This window comes from Juglans microcarpa x Juglans regia, chromosome 6S (assembly GCF_004785595.1).
Source record: "Juglans microcarpa x Juglans regia isolate MS1-56 chromosome 6S, Jm3101_v1.0, whole genome shotgun sequence".
Lineage (NCBI taxonomy): Eukaryota > Viridiplantae > Streptophyta > Magnoliopsida > Fagales > Juglandaceae > Juglans > Juglans microcarpa x Juglans regia.
The window spans coordinates 3,005,575-3,017,550 of record NC_054605.1 but is presented as its reverse complement, the minus strand read 5'-3'; the positions used below and the strand labels follow the sequence as shown (position 1 = coordinate 3,017,550).

Here is an 11,976-nt window from a genome sequence, read left to right as displayed (position 1 = left end):
GGCCATAAATGACTTACGGGGCACTATAAAAAATAAATACAACATTGAGCACTCAAGAGAAAGGGAAATTTCCAGCACAGCCTCAGCCGAATCCTCAAGTATACCGGCAACAACAACAACAAGTGCATAATGTCTCAGGGGAGGTTTTTGAGACAGCGAAGGCCGTTCTTACTTTGAGAAGTGGAAATGAAGTTCCCCAACCAGAGATGACCATTGACAGACAGGTAGTTGCTCCTACACCTGAAGATGTAACAGAGACTGATGAAGCTGAAAAAGAACTAGAGGTAGTGAGACCAGAGTCGAAGAAGCCTGTGAGTATGCTGAAACTAGTAGGGTGTAACAGCCCACTAAAAATTCACCGGTGGAATTTCTATTGACTTTAGGAACCTAGTGAAAACCCCATAAGTTTTTACGAATCGACCAATCGCGCAGGTTTTAGTCTGTCAACATAGTCAGTGTTACCACTCATTATGATGCTAGATATATGAGTTTAATTATTTGAGGTAGTTAGAAGTGTCAGAATGCGTTATGGTCTACACCATTAGAATCAGTGGATTATTTAGGATTTTATAGCGCAATAACCCATTTTCATAATTTTGGATGAAACGACTGTTTAAAATTGTAAAATTATTTTTAGGGGCACTTTGGGGTTGAATTTTGATAAACGATTTTTACTACAAGTTAATATGAATATTTAGGATTTTTCAGTACTAAGTTTATTATGCATTTTTTTTGAGTGAATAGTAACCTCGATAAGCGCATCCAGTGCAGTGTTTTCAAAATCACAGTGTGGAATGTCCAAATTAGGTTAGAGAACTTTTATTTGGACACTTGGCAAGATCTTAGCCACACATAGTCAATAGTATTAGACACTTGGTACCATGAGGAGCCATTAGATGGATTTGTGAAGGAAATCAATGTGTGAGATTATGCCACCTAAGCAAAACCTTGTTTTATCTGTTCAACCAAATTGTGCCAGACCAAAGAGGGTTTCAACCCTAGCAAAACCCTAAATGGTTGGAATCCAATTGAAACCTCAAAAGCTTGATTGAAACCAAAACCCTAAACGGTTTCCCCAAACCCTAAGTTGGCCTCTAAACCCTTTTTAATCCGATTTCTAGCATTGTGTTTAATTACTTGATTAAATCACTTCCACATGCTATTAATTAATCTAATCCTTGTCATGACATCATTATCCAACCTTTTAAATCTTGAAAATTTGATTGGGCCAAGAAAAATTGATTTTGGGCTTGATAGCATCTCAAACCCTAACCAAACCCCCTTTAAACCCCAAATTGAAGCCCACTTGGTTGGGGCCCACCAAGGCCCACGAAATTGGCCACCTTGGCAAAGCTTCTTGGAGAAGTTTCCTCCCCACATGGCAGACCATCTATTGCCATTGGCTGCACCCAATAGTACCTTGATATGAAAGAGAAATCCACTCCATCAACCTCCATCTCTCACAGCTGCTGCAGGCAGTCCATGCCTCTCACTATTCTCCACTTTATGTCACATAGCCAACTCCAATCAAGGGTCTTTCAAGCCCATAACTTCTTCCTCCAGGAGTCTAAAGTCGTGCAAGACACACTTCTCTCCATTTTATCACTTCTTTCCCCCGTTCTTAGAGAGAAACCCAAAAGTGCTCTCTCGGGTAGATTTCTCTATAATTTTTGCGTGGCCATTCTCGTCCCCTTGTAAGTATTTTCTCACGATAACTCCTTCATTAAAGTTGTTCGTCTTTGAGTCTAGTTTCCGTATGATATGTTTTGGAATTTTTGACCAAGCTAATGGACATATCTTGGTCCGAAAATTTTATGGAGTGTTGTTAGCATGTGTTTATGAATGTTCATTACAGTTTTGTTGCATGGATAAAGCTTTTGATGATATATTTCCTTAGATTTAGAAACTTGAAAACTGGAAGTGGAAAAGCCGTTTTTGTTTTGTGAAAGTTGGAATATTTCGTTGTTTGATCTTATTCCAAAGGCTTTGATATTTTTATATGATGATCCTAAGCCTCTTATATACATGTTAGGATGTTATTTTGAAGATATTTAGTATTAGTTTTAAAGGTATGATTTTTCTATGCAAGAGGATTTCGGTTAGGCCTAAGATTTGATTTTTTGGGTTAGATCCATATTTTGTTGAATTTTAGCAATGTGATTTTAAGTTTGATGGTTGGATCATCTTTAGGACACATTGTTACGCCATGTGATGTTTTAGTTTGAAGATCACATGTCTTTAAGCCATAGATCAAGAGATTGATCAAAGGTAGTTTGAGAGAAACGTTTCTGTTATAGACTAAGTTTAAAACCAAAAACTCCAAGTGTTGTTTGTGATTTTTGGTGGCTTTTGTTTGATGATTTTAAGCATGGTTGATCTTAAGATGATGTTATGAATGTGTTAGAAGTAATATTTATTTTTTTTAGAATTCTTGGAGATGTTTTTATTAAGGCCAAAACTTGTGATTTAAGGGTTTACTTTTTGTTAAAAAGTTTGGGTCTTTTTACAAAAGTTTGGTGTTGATGATTAACTTTTCTTAATGGATATTTTAAGTGTACTTTTAAACTTAGGATAGGAAGATCCTTGTTACAAAATTTTGGTTTAATCGTGGGTTTTGAATATGGAAGAAATTGCAACCAAAATCAAGTGAAATGGCCTATGAATATTTCGGCCATTGGGAGTTTTCCATAGTTGTGAATAGTTTTAAATTTTTCTGAATTGATATTTGAGTCTAGGACAAAATTTACATTCCTCATGTAAATTTTGATAATTTTTGGAGTTAGGATGTGAAATCCTTAAGTTAGGGGTAAAATGGTCATTTTCCTACATGTAGAGGGTAAAATGGTAATTTTACTCTAAGTTTTCTCTTTTCACATTTCTAATTGTTAGTAATTAAAATTCTAACTTTTAGAATACCCTCTTACAGTTCCTCGTGTTTCGCGCTTTAGTCTTGTAGAACACGACGATCGAGGTAAGTTAGCTCTTAACTTACTATCAATTTATTGTGTATGTGTGATGGGTAAGAGAACTACAATTTATGTTCGTGTGTTGTTATATATGCCATGCCATCACATGTTTATCTATTGCATGAATTATTCTGTCATGAAATATTTATCTGTTACACAATATATTTTGTCCCATGTTACTATATGTTGCAAGTATGCCACATTACGTATGCTATCTGTTATATGTATACATGTCATGTAATATTCACTGTCACATGTTATGCAATGTTACAAAATGTTGTCTGTTACATGTTATGCCAAGTTATGAAATATTATCTGCTACATGTATGCCATGTTATGAAATGTTGTCTGTTACATTTTATGTCATGTCTATCGTCTTACGTTCATGTCATGTTACGTTACGTTAGGACTTCCGTCCTTTATGTCACGTTCATATCACGTCACGTTAAGAAATGTCATATATGCAATTAAGTTATTCATGTTAATCACGACCCTAAGCGTTAGGATGAGGTAATATCCTAGTGAAACTCCTTTGTTCACGCTGGAGTGTCTAAATAGGTGTGAAATTCTCTGGGTTGACGAAGTACAGTCAACAGGTTGCGAATGTGGCCTAACTAGCTGGTCACCGGAGCGCGCCAGGCACTAACGTCGATGGAGCCACACATTATGTTACGTGTGTCCACAGCAAGTGTGGCACAAACAATTCATGGGGCCACAACAACTGTGGAGCATGAAGTATGGGGCCACAACAACTGTGGAGCATACACTACGTGAGACACAGCAATTGTGACACGTAGAATACGTGGGGCCACAACAACTGTGGAGTACGTATTAACGTACTCACAGCTGGTATAGACACCTGTGTTGTGATGCGGTAATCGGCAGGGACATACGGCTCAAGGGGACCCGTGTAGCACCCGTATGGTCACTTTATTAATTAAGTTCATTGAGTAAGATTCCAAGTTCATGTATTTCACATTGAAGTCATGTTTCACGTCATGTTATGTTCAAGTTTACGTTCATGTCGAGTTTCAACTTCATGCCAATCATGGTAACCCTAGGAGACAAGAATATATTTCAAGTTCATGTTTATGTCAAGTTATGTTCATGTTCATGTCATGTTCAAGTTCACGTTCACATTATGTCATGTTCACGTTCACGTTATGTTCCAAGTTCACATTTATATTATGTCATGCTCAGGTTCATGTTATATTCAAACTCATGTTCAAATTATGCATATTCACGTTCATGCTATGTTGAAGTTCATGTTCATGCTATGTTGCTAGTCCATGTTATGTTTTAAGTTCACATACATGCCATGTCACGTCAAGCTAAATTTCAGTTTCAGTTCAAGTTATGTCATTTATACCATGTTGTATATCAAGTTATGCTATGCTTACTTATGACTTTGATTATGCATTCATACTTTTACTGCCATGCATGAATCATTAACCTGTGTGGAAGTTCCTGTTAACTTGCTGAGATTTATAATCAAATCTCACCGTGGTAGTCCCAACTACCATTCCCTCTGAATGGTAGGTGATGTGTCAGGATCAGAGCAGGGAGCAGACACTAGCAGACTGGAGGAGGTTGACTAGACGCCGTAGACGCAACACGGAGCTTGCAGCCTCCATAGTTAGGTCTTTGGATAGTATTCCGGCATCATTAGTCGAGTTACGCGAGTTACTCAACGAACTAGCCCAATAGTATATTTTGACAATGTAATTATGGAGCCAAATCTTCATTGTTTTGAGATTACAGTCTTCTGAGACCCGTGTAGTAATTGTGGATCTTTTATGTATGCATGGTTTATGTTTTAAGTATTTGAGATATTATAAGTTTGGTGCATAGTACTGCTAAAAAAAAATTATCCACTGCGAATATTTCATAATGCTAGATGCATGTTAGGAACATTGCATCTTATATGTCATGAACGGGGGCAGGTAACCTTGTGTTGCATGTCCCGACGCTTCAGATGTCCATCCGATCCCAAGCGGAATCTGAGGGCGTCACAAGGTGGTATCAGAGCAATACGTCTCTGGGTTTAAATCCACATGTCCTTAGGAAATGCACCAAATATTAGGCTTGAAATTTTAGTCTTCATTAGGCTTGAATTTTTGAAATATGAGAGATAGTACATGGTTGTCATACGTGTACTCGTGTGTTTCTAGAAGTGACACATGACTCACAGTAGGATACCTCGAAAATCTGAGGGAGCCACAAATCAGGAGAATTAGAATTTCCCGATAAATGGAAGATTAGCAGAAGCTGTACGTCTGCTGACTGGCGTGCTTAGACAACAACAGCAACAATAAGTGCATGTACCCCGACTTGAAGTTAGGGGTTGTACGTATGAGAAGTTATTGATCCATTATTACCCAAATTTTTCTAGTAATGAAGGGCCACTAAGAGCCGTGAAATGGATTATGGATCTCAAAAGGACCTACGAGATCTGTGAATGTACTGAGGACCAGAAGGTTCTATATGCTGGATACCTATTCGAAGGAGAAGCTGGAATATGGTGGGATATGCGAAGGCAGCTTCTAGTCAGGGAACTAGGAAGTTTGGTTGCACTGTCATGGGAGAGATTTAAGGAAGTGTTTGACAACAGATTCTTCCCATATTCTGTCAAACAGCAAAAGGCGCAGGAGTTCGCAACTTTAACTCAAGGCAGTTTGATCGTAGAACAGTACGCCGTTAATTTTATGGCGTTAGGAAGGTTTGCACCACACTTGTTTTTTACTCAAATGATGTAGGCACGAAAGTTTTAAGCAAGACTTCAGCCAAAGATCTGTAGCCAAGTAGCTTGCCTAAGAATAGAGAATTACCAAGAGTTAGTAAACGTGGCCGCGATAGCAGAGATAGAGCAGAAGGGTTCAACTGCCCTGATCATTTCAGAAAGAAAGAGGACTTCATCACATAATGCTGAAGAAGGTTCAGAAATGAAGAAAATGTTTACTGTATCAGATAAAGGAAAATGCATTGAGACTGGGAGCTCAATGCCGATTACATTTCCACCTTGTGGAGAGTGCGGTAAATACCATGGAGGCAAGTGTAGAATCGCGTTGAGAACTTGTTTCAGGTGTGGCCAAGTGAGTCATATGATTAAAGACTGTCCCAGTGTTGCTTTGAGGAATGAAGAAATAGGGTTTCTCTCAACAGCGGCTACAAACCAAAGCCGAGGCAACACGTGCCCATGAGAGTGTATGATGTCCCTCAGGGAGACGCAGATGCTGACGCCCCAGGAACTGAAGAAGCTGGCACAGTCACTTGTATTTTTCTAAGACCTAGGTATTGTTAAGCTTATGTAAGGTTGTTTTGATTGCAATTGATTGTATTGTGGCGTTAATACTATTTTGGGGAATGTCAAGTCATTGAAGTTTGTAACTTGTACGCTATTGATTCATGTGAGTCCTTTTTTTTTTTGAAATTGTGGTATTACATGAGAGTTTAGTTCGGAAGCCGAATTGTTACCCAGGTGGTAAGAGTAACGGTTCTCATTAAGAGTATTATTGTTCATATCAGTGTAGATATGGATTACCCTTTAGTAGTTGGTGGAAGGATATTGAAGGTTGATAAATTAGTATTCTGCATATTTGAAGTTGTTTTGTTTTTGAGGATCCAAAGGAATTTGTGTTCGGAAGAGTAAAGTGTTTGGGAGAGGCTTTGGCTGTAGTAATATTCGCTTATGATTTTAGTTTTATTCGGTTATAGGGGGTACCAACCTATGGTTCCCTATTCTTAGAGATTGGCAGCTAGCCAAAAGAATAAATACCACACTGAGATTCAGGAGATCTTCAAGCAAGTAAAGATTAATATTCCACTCTTGGATGCCATACAACAAGTTCCTTCGTATGTAAAATTTTTGAAGGACTTATGTACAGTGAAGAGGAAGCTGAATGTCAAGAAGAAGGCTTTTCTAACGGAGCAAGTCAGTGCATTGATATTGAGCGAGACTCCTTAGAAGTTTGGAGATTCTGACTCTCCTCACATTTCCATTATGATTGGTGAGTCACGCATTGCGAGAGCTCTACTTGATTTGGGGAGTAGTATGAACTTACTACCATTCTCAGTGTATGAGCAGTTGGGATTATGTGAGCTAAAAAGACCTCCATCAAGCTACAGTTAGCTGACAGATCAGTCAAGGTGCCGAGGGGTATTGTTGAGAATGTACTGGTCCAGGTGGACAAATTTTACTACCCAGTGGATTTTGTAGTTCTTGATATGCAGCAGCCAGCCACTACTATTTACAAAGCACCTGTCATCTTGGGGCGCCCATTCCTTGCTACCTCCAATGCACTGATAAATTGTCGAAGTGGAGTATTGAAACTCACATTCGAGAATATGACATTGGAAATGAATGTATTCAATACTTGCAAGATGCCTGGTGATTGCGACGAGTTAGAGGTGCATGTTGTTGATGTGATTTCAGAGCTTGATGAAATAAAGAGAGAGACCTACGACAATTCCCGCTTGGCAAAGGAGTGAATGAAGGTCTTGCATGACAAGAAGATCCATGAAAAACATTTTGTTCCTGATCAGAAAGTGCTTCTCTACAATTCAAGACTGCATTTTTTTTTTCCAGGAAGCCGAAATTTCGATGGAAGGGGCCGTACATTGTAAAAGAGGTTCATCCTCACGGCGCTGTAGACATTGTCAATCCAAAGAATGGCAATTGCTTCACTGTCAATGGACAACGTCTAAAGCCGTTTCTGAAGGTCTTTGATCCACACGAAGAGATCTTGCTTGTGCAAGATTCCAGGGAAGTGTTTTGATCTTTTCACCCTTTACAGCTTTCTTTACTTGCATTTCGTTTTTTATTTGTTGTTTTGCTTTGATTTTATATTTCATGTTATTTTTTTGTTGTTTTGCTTGATTATTCCTATGCACTTTGTTTTCTTTCGTTCGATTTATTGAAGACCATGTCTCTCACTAGTTGGGGGGGTGAAGCGTGTGTGCATAGATTTCAAAAAAAAAAAAATTGCATTAATGTGATGTGCATTGATACACATATGATTGACACACACTCTATTTCTAGTATTTTGTAAAATTTGAGCATCTTGGTGCAGTAGTTGAGCGGAATCATTTTGTGAAGATTTATTTTCAAGCTTGAGCATAGAGCATTATTTTTTATGCATCATATTTTGTTGATGTGTGATTTGAAATATCGGGATGCTATACTCATTGAGATGAGACTTGGTTGGTTTTTTGTAGAATGAAGGGCAAATTTTGAAGGACATTTTGCACATGCTTACATTTGTAGTGTTCCTCAATTTACTGTTCATTGATTTAACACAGGAGAAGTAAACTGTAGGACTACCGAGCCATGCTTTCCAAAAAAAAAAAAAAAAAAAGAAAGAAAAGAGAGACATTTGAAAAGAATAGGAAAAAAAGGGTTAAATGCGACTTAGTGAACTATCGTAAGTAAAGGGATAGAAACAGTTACCCAAGACTTTAGAGGTTGAGTGTTCAACTTTTAAAAACAGAGCTGGCGTGAAAATTGCTAGTCCCTTGGGTTTTGAGGTAGTTAGAATCAGTAATGATTAATCTTATGGTTGAAAAATCTTATGACAAATCATGGCTAGTAATGAGGAACACACAACCAGTTTAGCTCTACACACACATTTGAGTTCTGGGACATTTGTCTCAATTCTATGTGAAAGATTGTTGAGATAGTCTTGGTGGGTATAGCTCTTGGGGGTTGACTAGTAACGTGTCACTTTTGTGATAATTCAGAATTGTGTTTGATTGTTTCGATTTGGATTTTGATCTTTATGCAATATTCATCTCAATTAATTTTTACTATTTTGCTCAAGGATTAGCAAAACGCTAGTTGGGGGTGTGATTGAGCTGAATTATTGCATATTTTATACATTTAGAACAAATATATTTTATTTATTTCATTATATTATTATTGGTTTTAGATAAAAAAAAGGTTAAGATGAATAAATCCGAGTTGTGATTTAAATTAGTTAATAGCATGATTTATGCTTAATTTTATAACTTGTGATTTAATTGGATAATGTTCATTCACATGCACAATATTTTTTTTTTTTTATATTCTATTCTTCTTTTTATATTTTATTTCTTTTCTAATTTTTATTTATTTTTATATAGGCAAAGAAATGCATGAGAAAAGTCAAAGAAAAAAGGCAACCTCTTTGTCTCTCACATGTAGATAACTCACATGGAAAAGCAAAGGAAAAAAAGAAGAAGAAGAGGAAACTCACACACGCAACACAGAGCAGCTGAATTTAAAGAGAGTGGCATGCGACACAATTCGGGAGGGACGCAAATGAGGGAGTGATATATATTTTTCTTTTCGGGACTTTTTGCAAGGAGCACCGCAGTTATTCGGGGAGAAGAAAAACAACACGACGACGCGCTGGATTTTTTTTCTCGGAACGAAGCCGCTACCTAGCCTTCCTCCACTGCCTACCACCTCTATCTCCATTCATTTGGCTTGCTCTTTTCACTCTCTACTATTTATTTAATTTTAGTTTAAAGTTTGTGATGTATTTTTGAGACATTTGGCTTAGACTTTTGGGTAATTTATTTGCTGTTTATTTACTTCGTGTTATTTATTTTTCTCGCTTCTTTAAGCTTTCATTTAACATTGATTACAATTGCTATGGATTAATTTTGAGAATTTATGATTTGAATACAAGGATGAACCCTAGAATCTTGATTTTGGAGCTTTTCAATTCTCAATTCGTATTTTGTCAATTACTTTCTAATATAGTTTAATTCTTAGATTAGTTTTATTAATCTCTTAGTTTCATTGCATCTTAGATTGACTAAAGTTTAATTAGGACTTAAAATAATTTCAGTTTTATTGTTTAATTTTCAGATTAATTAAGATTGTTTAGTTTAGTTGATTCTTTGATTGTTAATTTCAATTTGTTAGTTTTTTACATTTTATTTCGACACTCAAAAATCTAAAAATATGAATCTAGTCCATGACTAGAGTGCCCTTTTCATTCCCATTGCACTCTTCCATTCATTGCACATACCACATTTTTATTTTATCTTTGTAAATATTTTCACCATTTTAAACGAGTTTGATTTTAAATAACTTTTCCTGAGGAGACGATCTAGGAATTTATTTCTAATTATTATGCGACATCCTCCTACACTTGGGATAGCCTTTGTGATACTCATTTTTGAGTGAGTCACACGCCTGTTCTCCATCTGCGTTTCCACTGCCTACCCAGTCCAGCCGTCGCATGCTGCCTCGTGATTTCTTCTTGAGTAAGCCCCTGCCGCCGAGCATGTTTTAGTCTTCTTTAGTGTCTGTTATAGTTTACTAAAAGAGAAACATTATGTATCAGATATATCGGTTAAGAAGAAGAATCTGTTTTTACCTTCCTACCCTTTTATTTTCTAAAACACGCTTTAAATTTTGGAAAGGCTTGTAATGGACTACAAGACTTATACTGATGGGTTTAGTGTTATCTGATTGGTGTTTAAATCTAGTGAGCTATTTTTTTAGTGGGCTGAGCTTAAGATTAATTAGACACACATAATTGTGATAGACTTGTGTGTGCGTGTTTTTTATTTTTTATTTTTTATTTAGGCTTGATTTTATTATGTTTTATAAACTGTTTTAGCAATTTTATTGGGCTGAGATTTTTTTTATCAAGCTAAAGTTTTGAGGAATTAAATTGGTTATTTTAGAAACTTAGGCTTAAATATTAAGATATGTGATTGATTGGAAATTTACAAGAATTATGTGATTATTTTATAGGTGATGATTAATTATTGTTCGGCATTTTTGAAGAAAATGTTGAAAAAAGTTAAGAAATCCAGATAAGCAAGTTCCTATGCTAAACTTTGCATAAAAATAAAATGGGTTGGGGTTGATTTTTGAGAAGTATGCATATTTCGTTATGAAAAGAAATTTCAACTACTTCAGTTATTTGTTTTGCATTACTCATGAGATTCTGTTTAAGAATAAATTATTTTTCTGGCATGACTGGTGTAGACATGAACTTATTTTTGACATTCTGTTTTCTGAACTGTGCAAAGGGAGAGCAAATATATAATTTTGTACATAAATTATGTTTTTGTGATCTGATTATGTTCTGTTCTAAGATGTTTTGTACTCTGATATGATATGATATAATTTCTGAAAACCTCTGGCATAACATTCTGTTTCTGTTTTTGTTTCATTCTGACCTTACCACGGGTGTAAAACTGTGGCATCTGTTTGGGTTGGTACCAACTTTTCTGTTTCTGGTTCACCCACTTTGGAAATAAAGTGATTTTCTGCATGATCTTTCCTATGCGCACACTCGGGGTTCCGAGAATGAATGAGAGGAATATTCACATTCTGTTTCTGCTGGGTTAGCTACCGCAGTTTACACAACCCTACCACGGGGGTTAAACATGGTCTCTGTTATGATATAATAAGATAAAATGAATATGTTCAGTTATGCTCTGCCAAAGGAAATTTTGCATAAGAATGTTTTCTGGAAGTTTCGCTCTTATATTTTTTGGTAATATGTTATGATTTTGCATTCTGAAAACAAGTATTCTGATTCTGCATTCTTAAAGAAAATACTTTGTTCAACATTCTGAATTCTGATTAATGCTCATGTTTACACACTAGTATATGTTTTCTGCTAACTGAGTTGTTGATAACTCACCCCTTATTTCCAAATATTTTTCAGATAATTTTGATGGTTCAGTTGGAGAACAAGAGTATGAAGTTTTAGTAAGGTGTGATGATCATAGTGGAATAAGTGTCTGAGGGTACATGTGCTTATTTGAGAATCGTAGTTAGTAAATTGATTTATTTTCGATTATTTTGATTTGATGAGTTAAGGATATTTTTGAGTCTCTAGAGAGTTTTTAATTTATGTTATTGAGAATTTATTTATTGTCCATATGAAGGAACATAGATATTTGGGTTGAGTAAATGAATTAATATTTTATGAAGTTTTCTGGATTTTATAGTTGTGTTATTGAAGTTGATATTAAGTATTAAGAGCTAATTCTCCGGACCTCC

The 11,976-nt window shown here is 36.2% G+C and overlaps 1 protein-coding gene across 1 annotated transcript; it reads left to right on the top strand.

The window, feature by feature from the left end:
• Positions 1-206: 206 nt before the first annotated feature.
• Positions 207-6,166, top strand: LOC121236532. The gene is made up of 3 exons (XM_041132984.1): positions 207-315; positions 5,367-5,685; positions 5,764-6,166. The coding sequence occupies exons 1-3, from the start codon at positions 207-209 to the stop codon at positions 6,164-6,166; spliced, it is 831 nt and encodes a 276-aa protein (XP_040988918.1).
• Positions 6,167-11,976: the final 5,810 nt, after the last annotated feature.